Source organism: Corvus kubaryi, unplaced genomic scaffold, assembly GCF_017639235.1.
Source record: "Corvus kubaryi isolate FWS band 111438036 unplaced genomic scaffold, C.kubaryi_AGA036_p1.0 37300, whole genome shotgun sequence".
NCBI classification, from domain to species: domain Eukaryota; kingdom Metazoa; phylum Chordata; class Aves; order Passeriformes; family Corvidae; genus Corvus; species Corvus kubaryi.
The window spans coordinates 6,316,144-6,336,268 of NW_024581093.1; the positions used below are offsets into that span (position 1 = coordinate 6,316,144).

General features: G+C 48.8%; 2 protein-coding genes across 15 annotated transcripts in view; both read right to left on the reverse strand.

Annotated features, from left to right (window-relative positions):
* CNOT1 (CCR4-NOT transcription complex subunit 1) overlaps positions 1–11,424 on the reverse strand; it is a 56,039-nt gene extending 44,615 nt beyond the window's left edge. For 4 of the 11 annotated variants that reach the window (XM_042027321.1, XM_042027319.1, XM_042027320.1 and 1 more), the window contains exons 1-6: positions 11,311–11,424; positions 5,445–5,720; positions 1,718–1,825; positions 938–1,036; positions 357–425; positions 197–251 (exon numbers count right to left, since the gene is read on the reverse strand). In XM_042027321.1, coding sequence (XP_041883255.1) covers positions 197–251; positions 357–425; positions 938–1,036; positions 1,718–1,825; positions 5,445–5,546 — 433 coding nt within the window. In that variant the 5' untranslated portion in view covers positions 5,547–5,720; positions 11,311–11,424. Of the gene's footprint in view, positions 1–196; positions 252–356; positions 426–937; positions 1,037–1,717; positions 1,826–5,444; positions 5,723–11,310 lie in introns of those variants that run through there. The other 7 variants (XM_042027326.1, XM_042027318.1, XM_042027322.1 and 4 more) reach the window with 3 other exon arrangements.
* Positions 11,425–12,420: 996 nt separating this feature from the next.
* SLC38A7 (solute carrier family 38 member 7) lies at positions 12,421–19,997 on the reverse strand. 4 transcript variants are annotated; one of them, XM_042027332.1, is made up of 13 exons: positions 19,902–19,997; positions 18,895–19,090; positions 18,632–18,729; positions 17,863–18,061; positions 17,634–17,778; positions 17,322–17,488; positions 16,817–16,915; positions 16,026–16,083; positions 15,595–15,709; positions 15,230–15,377; positions 14,946–15,145; positions 14,636–14,690; positions 14,343–14,542 (listed from the first exon to the last, which is right to left on the reverse strand). In XM_042027332.1, exons 3-13 carry the CDS (start codon positions 18,663–18,665, stop codon positions 14,440–14,442), a joined length of 1,323 nt encoding a protein of 440 aa, XP_041883266.1. In that variant the 5' UTR covers positions 18,666–18,729; positions 18,895–19,090; positions 19,902–19,997; the 3' UTR covers positions 14,343–14,439. The 4 variants fall into 4 exon arrangements, with proteins under 4 accessions (XP_041883267.1, XP_041883266.1, XP_041883265.1 ...); XM_042027331.1 differs by lacking the exons at positions 17,322–17,488; positions 18,895–19,090 and having other exon boundaries at positions 18,293–18,729; positions 19,902–19,977; XM_042027333.1 differs by lacking the exons at positions 14,946–15,145; positions 17,322–17,488; positions 18,895–19,090 and having other exon boundaries at positions 12,421–14,542; positions 18,293–18,729; positions 19,902–19,977.
* Between the last annotated feature and the right edge of the window lie 128 nt (positions 19,998–20,125).

Sequence of the window (20,125 nt, forward strand, 5' to 3'; positions counted from 1 at the left end):
CAACATCCCAACTTGATTCACTATCAAGCAAGTCATTCATGAAACAGTCCTTCAACTTCCTATAAGATGACTGTGTTACCTATTGCCCCTCCTAATGGCACCACTGATTGCAAAGTCAGGTCAGGCCCCATCTACCCGTCTAGAAAGCCCATTGCTGAAAAAGGCTGTCTCTGCTGCAGTACTTCAGAAAACTTACCAAAACCTCGCAGATCTGAGCTGAAAGAGTTCAGTAAAGCCAGACCAAAAATTACCTACAAACAAAAACAAACATCATAGTAAGGAGACCTCATCCTTTTTAACTAGCTAAGTAAAAAAAAAAAAAAAATTAAAGTATTTTTGAAATAAGTGTTACCTACCTCTTGAACTTTACTTAATTTGATGACTTTACTCAATTGGGCAAATAAATGAGGTGAAGGCTTTAGACTCTGAAACAGGTAAGAAGAGTAACATGAAAGCTGTTGTGGGATTAGTCTAATTTGCAATGTGTCAGACTATCTAAAGTCTATTTGCAAGCTTGGAATATTAGCAACTACTCTGCTGCAGGTTAACACAAAGCTTCTATGGCTAAACAGCTTTCCAACTACTTTTGAATACATCTAATCTAAAAGCTTCTTACATATATGCCACTATTAAACCACGATCACGGCTTTTATATTGAAAGAAACAGGAGTACTGATGATTTATTTTGCTTCTCTTGCAGCAAACAAGTGATAAGGTACAAACATTAGATAAAGTACTAAAATTAAGTCTGCAGTCATTCTGAGTGATTGACTGACTTGCTTAGTTTAACAAAAAAAAAAAAAACCCACACCAACCAGGCAAGCTCAGTTTTTGAAGATTTTACTACAAGGGAACACAAGAGAAAACCAGCTAGTTTCCTAGAGACCAATTCAGTGCAGTTTCTGACACTGGGATCCCCTTCAAGAAGTATACAAACCTTCTGATAGTGCAAGGGATTGTCAATGGCGTATGACAGCGTCGAGATAAAGTTTGGTTTTGTAATCAGCGACGCACACTCCTGGATCAGAAACTGAGTCTGAAAAGAACAAGGTAACTTGAAGACTCACAGTTTCGTAACAGCACAATAAAAATAAACTACGATCCACTGTGTACAGAAAAACTAAAAGATAAAGTACTTATGTAAGTGCCCAAATTCCCACTAACATCAACTAGCTTCTTTTCATTTAAGCTTTCTTCAGGTTTGCTTTGCTTTTAAGACTGACAAAGTGATGAAACATTCCCCATCATACTTGCAATGTTTTGCTTTCTGTAAACATCCTCACAGATTGCAACAGACAATCCAAGAGTATTTGATCCATGGTTATGAGCTAAAAAGTCTGCGGCAAAATTGCTTAAGGATGAAAACACTCCCACCAATACACTTAGCACCACAAGTGTCAGCTAGTGGATCGGGACAAACTCTTAAAATACACAGAAAGGCTTTCAAACTACAGCACTGCATGTGGTAAAAAGAGCATTTGTACTGATGCAACTTGGTTTTTTCCACATCAAGAGATTATAAGCCAGGAATCAGCAATATATCTTCTCACCTGAGGATTGGTAAAAAGTTCTTGCAGTTGAAAGGCCATATAACCAGAAAAGAAGTGTGTTTGAAGCTACTGCTTCTAACCTGCCTTTGTGCTTGACCTGGATCAAATTCCACCGCAGATTTTTAACAATCAAAACTAATAAACAGAAGTGTTGGTGTAAACTGTACCTGATGAAAATCTTTGCCACTGCTTTTACCATCGCCACTGAAATCCACGTGCGAGAATAGACAGCGTAGTAAATGCCTGTCTGCCTCGGGACCGTGCCTATTCACAATCTGGAAAAAAGTATCAAAAAACCAGCTTAGTAGCAGTCATAACAGAGCAAGATCTGGGTCTAGTACCATGGATACAGCAGTACTTCTAGTAGTTAAATCATCTACAGTTTCAACAAAACTGCTGTAAGTGTCCTTTTAATCAGTATCCTAGAAACCACGCCATTGATCCCATCTGCAAACAAATGTATAAACAAAGAGAATCTAGCCAGACACAAGTCACTGACACAGAAGCCATGCATGTCAGGGGTGGTATTCTTAAAAAGTAAAAAGGGGTTTTCAAGCCACCCCAAGGATTCTGCCACCAAAGCAGCTCAAACTCCACACAGTACCATGGCCTCATTTTTCCCCAGTTTTTCCCACAGCTGCAGTGCCTAACTCTGCAAGAACACAACCATGGGACAGCACCTGTGCAATGCCTGTATAGCACCAATTTCTCTAAAAGACAAGCCATCATAAGACACCTTCACTGATCTTGCAAGCAGCTTTTGCCCTGTCTCCTGGCCATGACTGACCTGACTGCTTCTGCTCCAGAGTCTTTTAAGACTTAAGGGAATATTACATAGAAAGTTTTTTCTGACATCTGGCAACACTTTTCCCACTGTCTCCCCTTTTCTAGCTCCAGGAGAGACACAAATGTGCTAGCAAAAACCTGCAGCTCTGGCTCTGGTCTGACTGCTTCCACCCAGTCCACTGCTTCACCCGTCATGAATGTTCTTGTTTGCCAGTAGATTCTTTGTGCAAAGAGACAAACAGGGCTGCTTTAGGCTCTGTCTGCTCGAGCTCTGATGTTTGACTGTTTTCATCTCAATTTTTCTACTGTTATCTGACGCTATGCCTCCCTTTCCCACAGAACCTGCTTATTCCAGTGGCTGCCAAGTTTTGTTCTACTGGAAAGAAACTTCCAAGTCAGACCTAGCTCTGCTTCTTGACCAGAGGCTATAATATACATGCCTGTGGTATGTCAATCCAGAGTAAACAGCCCAGCTGTGGTGACAGCTCTGCCTTTGAAGGCAGCCATACCCCAGGACCAGGAACATGCTCAGATTGGTGCAAAAGGCAGCAAACCTGAATTGACAGCAAATTCTACTACCTAGCTCAAGCTTCAGAAAACAGGCAGTTTGTTTAGGCAATCCAAATCAAATACAAAGATCTGGATGTGGTAACAAGACTGACATAAAGCTCGATCAATTTCCTAAGGAACTGCTTGGTGCTGTGACCAAGATGAATTCATCAAAGTAAACAGATGCCAAAGAAAACCATACATACTAAAGCTCTCCACACAACTTTTCTGCATCAGTAGTAGATTGCTTCCTTGCACTGAGGTATCTTCCAAAGGACAATGACTTGAAAACTTAACATATGGGAAAGAAGGGAAGAGAAGGCTAGAAGTGCAGCATATCATCTTTCAAATCTAACTACATTCACAAAAAAAGCTCTTCCAGGAAACAAGGAATGAGAATGACTAGTTTTCTGAAGAAAGAGCTGAAAAAAACCTTTGTATTGGCAGCCTTGATATACATTTATGTGACAGTGTATCCAGCCATAAAATAAGATCGAAAGACTATTTTTTTACTGCAAGGGTGACAAAGCACTGACAGAGGCTGCCCAGAAAGGTTGTGGAGTCTTCATCCATGCTGGTACTCAAAAGCTGCCCAGACATATTCCTGGGTAACCCACTCTAAGTGACTGCTTGAGCAGCAGGTTGGACCAGATGACCTCCACAGCTCCCTTCCAACGTCAACCAGTCTGTGATTTAGGATAAAGCTTGAGCCACATGTATTTGGATTTATCAGCCAACATGTTTGGGCAAATACAGGATTAGACAAAAAATAACTCTGTTCTTCTAGATTCAAAAAGTTTTGCTTTCCTAGTTAAACTTGTCTACAAAGCCCGTTCCCCCTCTCCAACCAGGCTCTCCTTACCACTTCAGGAAAACAAGACCACAAAAACTCACTTCAGAGGAACCCATGGTTTAGAATTTGTGTCTGACAAATGCATAAAATATTTTGGAGTTTTTAAAACATGTATTCTATTTTTTTAAGCATTAGCTACGTTAAATGACTACTGATAGCACACTTAAAAAGAAATTAATTCCTCAAGCTTTGCCACTGTTACATTCAAGTGATGTATCTAAATATAAGTGTCATTTTGGTCAGCTGTGACAAGAACAACTCCAAATATGAATTCCCACAACTCTACATGCTTAGATGGAAACTTTGTAAAACTGAGTGAATCGTGCCAAACATTTACCCCAAGCAGTATACCATGAGGCAGAGCTACACCATGCACATATGTCTCTTCAACTAAGGAAACATTGTACTAGCAACCATAAAAGTAAAGCAATACCAGGAAAATAAAATTAAAAAAAAAAAGACAACAATGGATTAAGATTTTAGGAATTTAGTCTTGAAATTCTAGATCTGTTTTATAACCACACACAAACCAGCCATTTCCACAGACGAGGTTTCAGTCTCTCATCACAGTGAGGCTGAGGCCTGCTGATGGGTAAGGAACAATCTGTCCCTGTTTTAGAGAGCTATGCTCCAACTGAATGGCAGATCAACCATATCTCCTCCCAAATCAAGTCATGCTTCAGTCACACCTTGCTGCAAAAACCATCTGTTGAAACTAACAGTGATCAAAAGGACAGCATGATCCCAAATGAGCCCCTGGAGTACTGAACTTGCAAAAATACGGAAAAGTTAGAAAAGTTACAAGAGACCTATTCCATCTTACATTTAAAGCAGCCAATAATGCTGAAATCACTCTCACCTCAAGATAAGAAATGAATGCACTTTTAGTGACATCAAATGTTACAGAACTCACTGCTTAAGCCCTCTGGCCTTCTAATCTGATTCAAATCGCTGCAGGATTGCACTGCTGCAGGAAAAAACCCAACGTTAAGTGGCCCAGCTGTCTGCTGGGAACTGAACTAAACCAGTTTCTAAAACTAGCTCAGTAGCATTCACTTCCTCCTAAGCACTCCTCTGCAGATAATGCTTTTCAGTCCACCCTGCAAGTCAGAGCTATTTTTAAAAAGGTCAGTTAAGCCAGAATTCTTGCCCAGATCACAGATATTTGGGTCTCAACATGCAGTTACTCTGCCTGCCTTCTGAAAACTCCAGGCCAAGACAGTCAGCTTGGCTTCACCATCAAGCCATGAGTCACTGAACGAAAACAAGAAAAAAACTTCCATCAAGGGAGGAAAGAGCATTCAGAGGTAAATTACAACATACTCATGCTTTCAGTGCAACAGCTCTGAATACTGAATATATACGTTTTCCTTCCCTTCCCAATCAGTGTTCCATTGAATGTCCAAAAGTGGAAAGATTTAACCTGGAGGAGGAGTTAGGAAAGCTTTTCATACTGCTTTTCAGGAGCGGCAGTTAATTCTGATATTCAGCTACAAAGTTAATACTGGTCTCAGCTCTGAGCTGCATTCCATGACTTGGCAGATGAACCAGCAGGACTATGAGACACACCCTGCAATTCCCAACACCATGGAAAACAGCAAACAGTAACATACACAAGAGCACCACAGAGTACAAACTCAAACGAGAAGAGAAACTCCAGTTCTCTTTCCAAAATTTATTGTGTAGCACCGTATCACTTTACTTACATGCTGTATTTCCTGCTGGCTGGCTCGGTAGTTTTTCTTGGTTAAATTGTCCACCAGGTAGCTGATTTGAGACAAGGCCAGCGAGAGCGAGTCAAGATTCATTGCTGGTTGGGGCGGAAGCAGGCGGCCGAGCCCGGCGCAAAATCACCATTATTCCCCTTTAGTCACCTCAGAGACAGGTCAATTTTTTTCCCCCAATGAGCCTGTATCTCTTTCTGTGTTACTTGCTTCAGCTCTTCTTTCTCAGTTGTTGTAGTCTGTTCTGAAACATGGCACCTGGAAAACAGTATTAAATTAGATCTAAGTTTTGTAGCAATGTCACGTAACTATGTTCACAAGGAAAATGAAGTACTGTTAAGTTTTCATAACACAAGCTCAGTTGTTTTTACACTACCTGACCACTTTTATTTGTTTCTGCATTCTGCAGTCTGAAAGAGCCAGCAAACAGCTCAGTCAGAAGAATGACTTTCAGCACCATAAGAAAGAAGAAAATGAGATGAATAATGAATTAGACACCACACAGCAACAATCAGAGGTCAGAATCATTCAAAGCATTGATCACAAATTAATTTTAAAAACGCGCTTTTACCATCTCTGCTATATTTTGCCTCAGTACATCCAAGCCTCAACCCTGCACACCAAAACAAGCAATTGTGAATGAGCAACACACAAAGAACTGCAATAAACTAACCCTAACATTTGGCTTATACTGAAACAGCTTTCCAGTAAGCTACAACAGCAGAGCTTGCCAGCTTAATAAATTTCTATGACAACACAAAACTTGGCACTTGACATCTCATCTGTTAAATTACAGATTGCCAGTGTGACAAAATTGCATCCCAAAGCATGTCCTGCATACCCAACAGTGTGAGGAGTCTCGAAGGAAGCCCTAAGCTACTCTCAGAAGCAGCACTGTGCATTATCAGAGGCAGAATCAAGCTGGAGTCACTGCTTGGAAGCTCACAAAACCCAAAGGTCACTGGGCTTTACGCCAAGAGTCTGAAAATCCCTTTTTCAGAATAAAAACTGTTGTTCTGCTGTCTTGGCTCCATGGTGAAAACCACCAGTATACGATTTCTGCCTCATCATGGAGATGGATGGCTCGGGTGATGTGTTCGCCTGGCACGCGGAACTGAGGGCAAACCAGTCCAGGGAGCGTTCCTGCAGCAGCACAGCTCGGCATGTTGGGCCTCCTTCTGCCGGGATCCAACAGCAGCAGCACACAGGAAGCTGAACAGGCTGTGCTGGGTACCATTAGAACTCTTCTTCCCATCTCCCTTTATACAAAGGTTTTCACTTGCTTACACTTGAAACTATACCTTATTTAACATTTGCCTACACTTCAAAACACCGGGAGCAACAAATCCTATCAGAGGCAAGGAAGACCACTGTGCTCTTTGAAAAAGTTTATTATATTACATAAATATAAGGGTAAATTATTTGTAAGAAAAGTCAAATCAACTGACTTCCAGACTTTCCTTATGCCATAGAAAACCCCGACTACTCAATGAAGGTATGCAAGATCCTTCTTATGCAACAAAACTTACATCTCACAAAGAACGAATTTTCAAGCAGTAATACTGAAAGCATTCTTCAGTGACAAGGCAGTTGGTCTCTGAAAGAATTTCAGAGAGTGTCTAAAACTGCAGTGAGAAGAATTACACAAAACTTCCATTTCTTTTTAGTACATCTGACAAGCTAGAATTCATTACCTTAATGTATAAAGGTTTAAAAGGCCACTGACTGTGGAACATCTTTGTAGAAGGGAGGACTGGCACAAAAGTTTAAAAAGATTTCTCAGTAGTACAGTACCTGACTTTTTTTTTTTTAATAACCTTTAAATTCCTCTTTTGGAATAACCTAGAAAATGTCACTGGGTTTGGCAAGTACATGCATTCCAAGACAATCTTACTGGCAAAGTTTAACATATATGACCAATATAAAGCTTCTGAAAAGCATTTGTTAAAAATCAAGCACACAGACCTTGGCACAGTACTTGCACTTACTAAAACCATCAGTCAGCAAGGGGAATTCAGCCCCATCAGAGCACCAGATTACAGCAAGCAGACTGGAGAACTCACAGGCTGTTTGAGCTGCCTACAGGACATAACCCAAAACTTCAACTTTACCATTTTTTAAGGCAATAACAGAATTTCGGAGTTTGCCTTTCAGGCCCCTAGGAAGAAAAACCACACTTGTCTCGGCTTTTTTCCTCATACCAATACAAAGAGCACAGCAATCACACCTACTCCATCCACCTAAAAACCAGGGCTTTTAGCACTGAAATTCTCAAGCTGGGCTCAAGCCTCCCTGCTGCCATACAACAAGCACCCTGCAGAGCACAAACACTGACCCTCCCACCCTATTAGCATCTCTGTTGTCTCCCAAAAAAGCAGGGAATGCTCTGATTGCAGGGAAGCAAAACAAGCTTTGCCACCTTCCAACTGCAAAATCTGGCAGTGCCACTGGAAAATCCAAGCTGGAGGCAAAATGGGATCTTCCCTTTCAGGGACGCCTCTTAAGGAAGAGCCTGAGCAAACATGCAGGCTCAAGGACAGAACACAATAGCTGAGGAAACAGCTTCCTACTTATGTTCTAAACATATGGTTTGCACCGTGTGTATCCCGACACACAGCAAACCCTGACAGCTCCCACACACACAACATTAACAGCACTTCAGAGGTTCAAACCGTGCAACCTAACTTAGGAGAATACAGAGTAACCAAGGGAGAATTGCCTGCAAAGCAGAACTGCACAGATACCTCTCTGGTCATTCAGTGCAAGGCTAAAATTCAATTACTACAGCACTGATTAAGGAAGCTACGAATGCTATGTGAAGCAGACTTTATTTTTAAATCCATATCTCGTTAGTGGGAATGAATCTCTCTACACTGGCCTCAACAATTCAAGAAGCTTTCAGTCCATGGGACAAATCTGCCAGGTTCAGACAAGTCAGGCCTCAGCTACAGGGAGTTTATAAAAAAAATTTAGATTAACTGTCAAAATTAGCTACTTTCAGTCACAGATCCTATGATACAGTAATGGATTAAGATGCCCGGCACGGGATTCAGGAGCTCTTACAATATTGCTGTTTTATATTGTGCAATACAACCCATTTTAAAGAGATAAAAAATATTTACCAAATTCTACAGCATTACACACCCTAAATACTTCCTAAGGAAAATAAAAGCCCATCAGCAAAAAACATTTGGCATCTATTTCAGGAGATTTTTTTTCAAGAGCAGCGTTCTGTTGGATTAAAACATAAATGCAATAAAATTTTAGGCAAGAATCCAAAAATCACAAAATAGAGAGGGCCAATATGAAACCACCCATCAGGTGTGACAAAGACACTCCCTACTAACCAGAAATGACTAGCAGTAAGTAAGCCTTGATGCTGAGGTTGACAAACCTGAAATCTTCCACAAATTCAGAAACAGCCTCACAAAGAAAGTAATTTCAAAATTACTTTAACCTACCTTTGGATTTTTTTTCAGAATTTTGCAGAAGTAACTAACTATTTCCACTGGATTTCAAGAGCTGTATGATTTTAGGGCACTTGTGCTGCATGTGGAATAAAACAGCTCAAGTGACACAAACAGCAATGTGTTTGCTGATTAGGTTCTAAACTCCTGTCAAAAAACATCACATAAAACATGCTGAAGGGACCAGTACTAAACCTGCTCTTCAGAACAGTCCTTTACCCTCTTTTCAAACCCATGAACAAACAGAACACTTGGAAGAGCAGCACACCTCTCTGAAGGCCCACACTGAGAGCAATCCAAGGGAGAAAGGTGGTTTTGAGTCACACTATACTTTGTATTTCAGGATGTCTACCACTTTGAAATCTACTGAGAAAAAAATCCCTAGAGTGGAAGTCACATTAACAGTAAAATAATCTCCCAATTCATTACACCAGTTCAAATTCAGGTGTTTACAAACAGAAAAGCCACCTGAACATTCCATATACTGGAAAGCTGCACCCAGTTCTAGTAAACTGGAAGTCACGAAGATTAGACACAGTAACTTTAGAGTGTGGCTGGACTAAGCACCTATGTTGTTCCTATGCACTCAGGCCAGTGAAGTTTCAGTTTGGAACCTACCTCAAACACATGAGACATGCATCAAACATGACATAGCTGCTTCAGGCATTTCCACATCTCAACCTGGACTGTTTAAAAAAAACAAACCCCAAGAAACTATCACTTCCCAATTTTCCTTCAGACAAGCACTGCAGAATAAAGTTTCTGCTGGAGGGAAGAAAAGGAGGGACCTGTTCTTAAAGCCTTCATGCTTTTTTTACCTTCCAGAAAGTGTTTTAAAACAGCTAAATGCTATTTCAAAAGTCAAGGAAAACTGCAGTATTCATACATCAGGGATGTTTATGGAACAAAAGAGAAATGTGGCTAAAAAAGTGATGGCTTCAACCATGATTCCCAGTGATAACAATTCCCAACATGATTTAGTTATGTCCCATCATGGGGACACAAAACATTACTGTCCTCTATTCCTAAGTTATGTTTACACAGTTTCTCTTCCACTTACTCAGCTGAACACCAAGAGTGGCCATTTCAGCATAAATTAAAAACCTAGGAACACTATATAGGATAAATAGGATAAGCTATTTCTCCAAAGAGACACACGTAGACAGCAAACTGGCTGTGAGTTTGATTTGGAGACACCAGGCCAACAGCAGTAACAGTTAAGAGTGAATTTAAAAGCAAAAGGGCTGAAAGAATCAAAGTAACAAACATGGAAAGGACAAACCAGTATATTACCAACTAAGTTTGCTTCCTGTTTATAAGACAGTCACCCTACCTAGATTCACCCTGCCTGTAAGTTTAGCCACTGCCAAAGCAGTTACCTTAGAAACAGGAAACACTTCAGTTGGGTACACTAAGAATGACTTGTCAGAGTCACCACCTGTTTTGTTACCTACTTTAAGAAAAGTTCCTGAGAGCAGCTGCCATGCTTCCTTGCAACGAGTGGGACTCAGAAACAATCTGAGTACATGATGTACCAACAGACTAATGTTGTATTTTCAGTATTATCTCGCTTCTGTTGTAAATACAGTCTAAACTGATTGTGGTTTGTTGAAATTAAACTGTGAGTATTCACGGGCCTTCTTGTATAAGGAATAAATGGTACTAATCCAAGTTAGAAAACTATTGTAAAGGAGCTGTTGTACCGACACAGCATCTGTCGAAACGACCAACTGTTGCTACTTCTAGTTTAGAATTATCCATTTTACTGGGCAGCATGTTTGTAACAGAAGGACAGCACTGAGAAGGATTTCTCCCATGTGGTCTGCAAGAAGGTTATGTCACCGGGTGATTTACTACAGCTCACTTTTTCCGTACTTTCTGTGGGCAAGTCGCAACAACAGCGATCTCCTACGGAGGCCGTCGAGCCCGGCCGGGGCAGGCCCGGCCCGGAGTCCTCAAAGCTCCACCTGTCACTACCGGCGTTACACAAGCGAAGGGGCAGAAATGAGCACAGTTCGAGAGCTGGCGGTTTCCCCGCCGCCTCGCGACACTGCCGCCGCCACCTGCCCCCGCCACCGAACCGTGAGCACCCGCGGCTCCCACCCCGGACCCGGCGGAGTTCCCTCTGTCGCTCAGCGACGGCCGCAGGACCGAGGAGCGCGGGGGGAGAGGGCCGCGGGTCCCGCCGCTGCCTTTCGCACACCCCGGAGGACGGCCCGGCCGGGCGGGTGCCTCAGCCGGCCCCCCTGTCCCCAGAGCAAGCCGGCCCGGCCCCGCTGCCTCCGACCCCGTCCCGACCGCGACTCCCTCCGCCCCGGAGCCCGCAGTGTCCCCACAGCCGCCCAGAGCCCCCCTCGGGGGCGGGCGGGCGCTGCTCCCACCTCGGCGGTGTCGTGAGGGCCGGGCCGGGGCCGCTCGCGCGCTTCTCTCGCGCCGCCGCCGTTCCGATACAAAATGGCGGATGGGGTCGCGCGCTCGCGCCGCGGCCTTTCCCCTCCCCCGTCCTCTCGCGGGGGGGGGGACGCGGGGGGAGCGGAGGGGCGGGACGCGCGCGGAGCTGCCGCGCCCCCGCGGGGGGGCCTTCGTCCAATCAGAGCGCGGGGCCGCGTGAGAGCTGGCCAATCAGCGCCGTGCGACCTCGGGGGAGGGCACCCTGCCGCTCTCCGCGCGGAGCCACAGCCGCGCGCCATTGGTCGGGAGGGGCTGAAGTCCTTCCTACCCTCTCAGCCAATCAGAGCTCCGTAACCCTCTCCGCCTGCGCGTGCGCGCCGACGGCCAACCCGCGCTGCCGAGGCCGGCCAATGAGCGAGGGGCGTCGCGCGGGGGCGGGGGGGGAAGGGGAAGTGGCGGAGCAGTGCCAAAGGGCGCGCGGAGTCATGACGGGGGGGGTTTTCCTCCCCGAGTGGTGTGGCCCGCCCCGTTCTCCCTCGCCTCGCTGTTTCCTCCCCCCCGATGGTGGTACAACCCCAGGAACGGTTTTCCCCCCCTGCGCAGTGCCGTGGTACGGATCCATGAATTGGCGTATCCTCCCCCGCGCTACCTTGGTACGGCCCAGGCACTGCTCCCTCGTAACATGGCGGCCGTGGGTCCCTCAGAGCGCCCGGCCCGGGTCCCGCATGCTCCAGGGGCGGTTTTTCCTCTCTAAGGAAATCGTCCTTCCATTTGCGCCCTCCCGGATGGCTGGCCTCAGTCCCGGAGAGGAAACTTCCTTCAGCCCCTTCCCGCCTGTCTCAGCCACACCACACCCGCCTGCCGGCCCCGGCGGCAGACACTGGGGTGCCAAACCAGGACCGGGGGCCACAGAGCCTCCAGTGGCATGCCCCGGGCCTGGGCGTGAAGATATCCCGGAGGATGAGGGCCTGAGGAAGGCGGTGAGACTTCCTAGCTCCACACCATCTATCCCAAAGGTCGGAGAGCTGGGATGGCATTTCCAGATATGGCTTCATGCCTGTATCCCACCCGGGAGCATCTCCCACAGAAACCACCTCGTGTTGGCCTGACACACACATCACAATGTCACTTTTATTGAGTTGAGTTCCCTCCACTTTCTGCATGTACAAAATACATGTTAAAAGGCCAGTGTTTGTAAACAGGGGAACAGTAAGGCAAACAGGAACAGCCACACCACCTCTAGACCTGCCTTACCCTCAGCCACAGGGACACTGTGGGAGCACCAAGGGAGCCCAGGTGTTCTCCAGGTGACAACCGAAGATATGGGACACTGTGTCCTCCTCCAGTTTGGCCAAGGGACCTCCTCATGCCTAGCACACCTTCAGGAAAGCCACAGCCACAAGAGCCACCAGGTACCAAACCTTTTCATTTTGGTGCAGGGTGGGCACTGGAGGCATTTTGGCATTGGCATCTGCTGAGTATCTCTGCTGGGCTCCATGGGAGGTGGCTCTGTGCTCCCCACATCCAGGACAACTGGACATCTTTATGCCAAAGGGTCCCCTGAGCCCCAGCTCCTGCTCATAGGCAGGAGCCTGGCAAAGGGGCTCAGGACACAGCCAGTGCCATACAAGTGGGGGTTTGGTGGAGCCTGGTTTTGTCAAAAGATGAGGGCACAGATGCTGGAGATCCCTTGGGACCTCCACAGCAACCCTCAAACATTCCTGCTGTGCTTGGGGCTTTTTCTTCCTTCCCCATTTGTGTCTCCCTATCCCGAGCAGCAGTGGGGAGGGCCCCATTTATATGCAGTGTTAGTAAGGAAAGACCAAATGTTTCCACGTGAGGAAGCATCCACGTGCTGTCGCCCCGCCTGCAGCCTCTGGTTGCAGAGGGAAAGAACCACGTTGAGAAGTACAGGAGCACAAGACATGGTTCTCCTTCCCACCACAACAGCCTGTGCTGCTTCCAGAAGATGCAGGAGGTGCAGGGCCAAGTTTGGACAAATCTGTGCTGAACCCTTGTCACAGATGCATCAACAGGTACACCTGAATTCCTCCCTCCCCAAGGGTTTTAGAAGCCAAACAAGATGAAAAGGAACTCAAGGACAGAACAAGAGAATTTTGCTGTTGAGGTTTAACACCCCCAACCAAATCTGCAGCTGGGGGAACTGCTCAACCCGGCAAAAGCAGGAATGAAACTATCATCCAGACAGGCAACAGAGGGACAGCCCAGAGCAACACCAGCCATAGAGAGTGTAAATGACCAAGGGAACAATATAAAACAAATAAATACTGACTGCTTTATCTCAAAAGCACCCCTTAAAACCTGGCCCAGTCCCATTCCCTGGACACCTGGAAGAACGGGATTATAAATCTGGAGAAGAGCCTTGCTCTATTGTAGTGTCTTCAGTAGGTCGATGCAGTCGTAGCTTCTCTACTGAGTGAGCAACCCCTGGCAGGGAAAACATTGCACTGGCATGTCCCTACCCCAGGGTCATTCTGATCCTCAAGAAAAACCAACCCAAACAGGCTGAAGGCAACCCTTTGTAACACAAAGTGCAGCCCAGGCAGAGTGAGATGTGAGAGTAGGGGCAGGAGACCAGCAGGAAACCAGAGTTCAAACCAAATACTGACACAGAAGAGGACTATGGGGGTGTCTCCCTGTCTGATAAACATGATTGCTATTTCCCTTTATGCAGAACACTGCTTCCCTCTCCAAAGTTGGGAGAAGAAGGAGTTTTAGCTGTGGAGAGGAGCTCCACCAGCACAAGGGTACACAGATGAGAGCAGCGTAGCTTTGCAAACCCCAACCATGACCCCTTGGTGATGTCTCAGGGAGTGATGTCTGCCCCAAGGGGCAGAAGGGGCTTGGCCTGGATGACAGGTTCCTGTGTAGTGTTGCTCTGGCTTCACCAGGGAGCCAGGGCTGAGAGAAGCCTGACTGCCTGGTGCCTTAAGACAATGAGACACAAACCACCATAGGGCTTGTTCAGCTAAGCCCCAAGTCACAACAGTTCTCTTGGATCTTCCCAACACACCAACATGTTTTCTTCCCACTTCCCTTTGGTCCTAGGGGAAATCTCCATCCCTTCAGCAGCATCAGTGCAGTCCAGCCTGGAGGAGTCAGGCTGTAAGATCCACAAAGATGGCATTGGCAGTGGTCTGTCCAAAGATGAAGGCTCCAAGGGTGACCATGAAGACCCCATAGCTGACCTGGGCCCACCAGCTGTGGATGCAGGAGGACAGGGCACATTTAGAAGGGTCCTTTACCCCAATATTCACAGAGGAAGGGGGGAGAGGGGAGGCACATTTCAGTTACCTGATTGCCTTGGTTTCTTGGATCTCGGAGAGCTTGGCTTGAATCAGGCAGAGCCCTGAAAGGCAGGGGAGGAAAATTAGAACCAGATGAGGACTGTCCCCTGAGGACTGAACAGACACTCCACAAAACAGGGATCTGCACTCCCTGTTACAGAGCACCAAGTCCAGCTGAAATAGTTGCTGACTGGCTTCACTCCACATTTTTGTCCTCTAAAAATCTCCTGGTTCCTGTGTTTCCATCCTGCCCCTCCCTCTTCGAGACAAAGACCATGAGACCTTTGTCAGCCCCTGTGCATCCCAGGATGCCCTACCTGGGAAGACAAAGATGAAGCAGGCGGCCAAGCCCCCAATGACAGAGATGACTTTGCCAATGTCAGGGATGAAAAGAGCCAGGAGGAGTGTCAGGAGGAACCAGCTGATGGTCTGAAGCAGGCGTCTCCTCCGCTCCCGAACCACGTCCTCCTCCACTGTTACCCCAGTGTAGCGGAGCCAGAGACCCTCCAAGACAGCCCTGTGTGCACAGACCCAGGACAGAGGGCTTTCCTCATGCTGCTCCTCCTTCCCAGACCAGCCCCATCCCTCTCCCAGTGCTCACCGGCCACAGAAGTGTAGGATGGGGTAGGATGTCAGCACACAGAGGATGATGAAAGCCCGGGCAAGGGCAACAGGGATGTCATTGGAGGGGTAGGACATCAAGACATCCTGCTCCACGCCAGCTCCAAAGGTTAGGAAGCCACAGGCACCTGTTAGGCAGGGAGCAGTCAGCAGGGGATAGGGACAAGTCTCCTGAATATCTCTTAGAAGGACCAGACTTGGATGGATATGGCACAGGGCACATTGCAGAGGTGTTCAATGCACTCTGCTCCCTTCTCCCTCTGACCCTTGCTGACCAGAGGGTCCCTGCCCTCCTGAAGCCACTCCAAGGACTGTGCCACATTCACACGGTGTCCCCTCACTTACCAGTGCCTGTGTAGACAAAGAGAGCAATCACCATGGCTGCTGTCACCACTGCCCCCCAGGTCTTCACCTCTGGCTGCTTCATGCTGTTAAAGACGGGCACGCTGCTCACATGGCACTGCCAGGACACAGAGAGAGTGGGGATATACGATGGGCTGAACCACATGGGATCCTACTTGTGATATTCCACATTTGTTGTGATATTGTGATCCCCCCAGGTTTGTCACTGGAGAAGAAAAGGGGGGGTGGATAGGCTGCCATGTACTTCCTAGCTGGGATAAAATGGATCCATCTCCATCCAGAGGTGGTGAGATGTTAAAAAAAGCAGTGCAGTGAGAACACGGGCGGGGTTTTAGCCAATCACCCAGGCACAGTTTTAGTCTGCACCCAAGCAACCACAGGATGGAAGGGGAGTGCCAAATTCCTGGCCTTACCTGGAACCCAAAGCAGATGGTGGGCATGGCATTGAAGACAGCTGTCCAGGTGGAGGGGCTAGCAGGAGAGAAACACCCACCAGTAAGACCAGAACCCCCTGTGCCTCCCATCCGGTGCCCCAGGGGATGATAAGCTGGGAGTGCTCAGTGTCTTTGCTGTTACTGCATCCCCCCACCCAGGATGATGCCATTGCGTGGAACAAGGTTTTTCTGTGACCTGGTACTCCCTGAAGACCGGGGCTTTTCACTGACACAGAAATAGCCAAACCTGACCATACAAAGTAAAAGTATCAGGAAAAAGTAAGGATCTAGTTGGGCAGTACAGAAAACTGGTCTAACCTTTGCTCTGCCATAAAATTGCTGCACTGGATCCAGAAATATACACTGTGAGGAAAGGAATAAGCCACAGTGGCTGTGCTGGCCAAGGAAATAACCAAAATCATCCAAATACAGACACAGCCCTTGTTGCTGGGTGAGCACAAGCACTGCACAGGGAATCCAGGGCCTGGATATATCAGAGATAAAAGCCAATCAGTGCTCATCAAAACCTGTGATGGAGCCATGGGGACCTTTAAGAGGTCCTTTGCCTCCTCTTCACCACCTGCTCCTCTGAAATATGCAGAGGTGTAGCCACTTGGGAGCTTCTGGCAGCAACATGCAGAGTCCCCAGGACCAGGGGTGGGACTCATGAAAGATTCATCCCCAGCCTTTTCAGCCCTCGCTCCCACAAGCCCTGCCTGGCTCTGCCATGCTGTGTTGGCCACCAACAGCATTGTGTCTCTTGCTCTCACCTGGTGGGGATCTCCACAGGCACCAGCTCCTTGTCGGGCCAGATGTACTTGATGATAATGACTGCTGTGACATACCATGTGCCAATCACACTGAGGGAGCTGTGAGAGGGGATAGGAGGCCGTCAGTACTCTACCTCCCCACTTCATGAAGGGTGTCCTCCCTGCCTCTCCATCCCCATCTTCCTCCCTTCACAGCCCAACTACTCCTCTCCTGCCTATCAGACCCATTTTTGCTCTCCCTTCCCATGGGAATATGCCAGGAAATGCCACCCGCTGTCCCCCCCAAGCAGATGCCAACACAATTCTGTTGCATTCGGGGGTTATCCCATGCTTCTGTGAGTGGCAAACCTGCCAGACTTGGGTTTGGGGCTGGAGAAAGAGGTGAGTGTCGAAGCAATGATACTCCTGCCCTGGTGCCCCTGGTCCAGCTCCAGCAGCCAGGTCACACCAAGATACTTGGTGGAGTAGGGCTGGCCTGCAGACTACCCTGCCTAGGGACACTTACTGGCTCTCCTTTCTGCTGGATTGCCAACTCCAAAGATAGGAGACAATGCAGTTGAAAGCAGCTCCCCCTGCTTCCTCCAGCATGCAGAAGGGAGGGACACAAGCCCTGAAGTACGGCACTGTGGCTGCACGATGCTCAGCAGCTCCTCTGCCTCCGAGATGGGGAAACTGAGGCACGGGAAGGCAGAGGGTGAGTGGGCAGATATGGCACTAGAACCACAGCATTTCCAATCCCTGTCTCCTGCAACTGTGCTTAGGTGGGTGCTGGCTGGCCCACCCTAACCCCCAGCCCCAGAGGGCTCTCCCCACTCACCTGGCATATTTTTGGAAGCCAATCTCTTTGGGGATGGAGAGGGGCAGGATGAGGAGGAAGGCGGTGATGCTGATGGTGAACTTGCGGTCTGTGTACCAGCAGCTGCTCCCAACTTCCTCGGGCTCCTTCACCAGAGCAGCAATGACTGTGGGGACAACCGAGATGGTAAGGTTGGCCCTTCCAGCTGAAGGGACAACTGGTTATTATTTGCTCCATGGGACACACTTACTCTTGTCCTCTTGATCTCCAATGATGATGAGGAAGGCGATGCAAGTGCCAAAGGTGTAGACAGCGATGGCCACCTCGCACAGCACACCAGGCACCTTCCCGCAGACAGCCCACACAACCTCCTGGTAGGTGCGCTCGTTGCTGGCCTGTGAGCAGTACGCCAGGATCACCAAGCCTCCGATGATGAAGATCAACATGCACTGGGATGGGGGAGAGACAGGGAGGGAACACTGAACCAACAATATAGCAAGGCCTCCCGAACCACCCCAGGCAGCCACCCCAAAAACACTGAGCATCTCTGGTGCACCTCACCCAAAAGAGCTTCTTCCCAGGAGCCTGGTCCTCCCCAAACCCTTTCTGGGGCACCACACGTCCCTTCCATGCATCCTCCCAGGATGGGACAGGGAACTGTCCCTTCCCCACTCTCTCACCATCTGCAGGGCGATGCCTGCAGCCACGCCACCGGCCATGCTGAAGGCAGCAGGGAAGTTGAGCAGCCCAGCCCCGAGGGCAGCGTTGACCACAATGAAGACAGCTCCCAGAGCCGACGTGGTCCCCAGACCATTTCCTTGGCTCTCTGAATTTTTGGGCACTGTCTCCACACTAGGGCTCTGCAGAAGCCTGGCCCGTTCACCAGCATCGTCGCTCCACTCCCAGTCCTTGTAGTCACTGTTGATGCTCCCAGTGCCCTGAGCCATTGTCCCTCCCGGGGTGGCACACGCCACCGTCCACGTCCCACTAGTGGTCCTGCACCAGGCTCAGCCAGGCACCTCGAGGGGGGTCCTCAGCCAGCACTGGCTCCATCAGGGTGGGAGGGCAGCAAACAGGCTGGAATGCAGCAACACGGGAGTCAGGCACTTCCCTACTCCTACAAGGGGATGAAGAAGGACGCTGTTAAGTGTTAGTTAAATTATATTAACAAGGGACAACCTGGGCATCAGGTGGGGACACAGAGGAAATGAGTTCCCTGGGTAGTAGCCTGGGGGGGGTCACAGCACACACACACCAGCAGAGATACAGAAGGAGAACTCACCTCTTGTCCCTCAAATCCAGGGAGAGGACACAACTGCTGTCGGATGGGGGACTGAGCCCTGGCTGAGGGGCTGAGGAGCTGCAGCCTCACAGCAGGACTCGCCTTTCTGTGGGCACGAGACCCAGTGTCATGGCTCACTTCCTGACTTCCAACCCAAATTTCCGCAAGCTCTGCAAGAGCTGTTGTGCACGTGCTCCTGAGTAAAGGGCAAGGCTGGGCTCAGCGGGAATGTCCCGTGTGCAGCAGAAATACTGTGTCAACAGGAAAAGCAGGACTGGCCCCTTCCAATGCAACCCCAGGGTGACCACCAGAATGAGATGATGTCTTAGAAGCTTTTGGATTTGAAGATCTGGTGTTTCCAGCATTGCAGCCCTTGGGGGTTGGAAAGTCCAAATCTCATCCCACTGCCTCCAAGCTGGAGGAGATTGACCCTCACAACCCGGCATGATTTTGCAGGAATCTACACGGCCACGAGAAATCTCTTTTCAAAGAAATCTGTTCTTATTCCTAGAGGACTATTCCTGCCCAGCTCACACCTTTCTTCTGGGCTATTTAAACTCTGCGCTTGTGCTATGTACCCTCTGTAAAGATTTCTGGGGAAGGGGAGGAAGGGCCGCCCTCTGCCCCGTGATAGGAGCGTGGAGGGACAGCCCGGTGGGTCCGCGTGGGCTGAAGTTCCCACCCGGCCGAGGATGCTGCAGGGAGTCGATGCTTCTCCCATGGCCTGGGGGAGGATGCTGAAGGGTGTCCTTTCCCTTCAGGCAAAGCCGCCATACTCTGGCAACCAGAAATCCCGAGACTAGGCGTTTCACCGAGGGTGACTCGACAAACCCGCGGCCCCGCTCGGGCCCCAGCGGCGCCCCCCGCCCGGGGGAGCAAGGCCCGGAGCCGGTGACGGTCAGCCCGCGATCGCAGGGGACGCTCTGGGGGACGCCACGCTGCCCTTGCGGGTCACTGGGCTCCCCGCGTGTGTCCCCCCGGTACGTCCGTACCCCGGCCCCACTCACCAGGTGGGAAGCGCGCTCTGCTCCGCTCCCTTCGGCCCCGGCGCCGGCCCTGGCTGAGCCCGGCGGCAGCGGCGGCGCGGCAGCAGCTCCGCCCTGCCCGCTGCACGCCGGGGGTTGTAGTCCGGCCCCGGAGCCCGGGGAACATCAGCGAAGGGGGAACATCCCCCTTCGGGTAGCCCTTCCCAGCGGCTGAACCCGCGGGGACCCGGCAAGGAGAGGGCGAG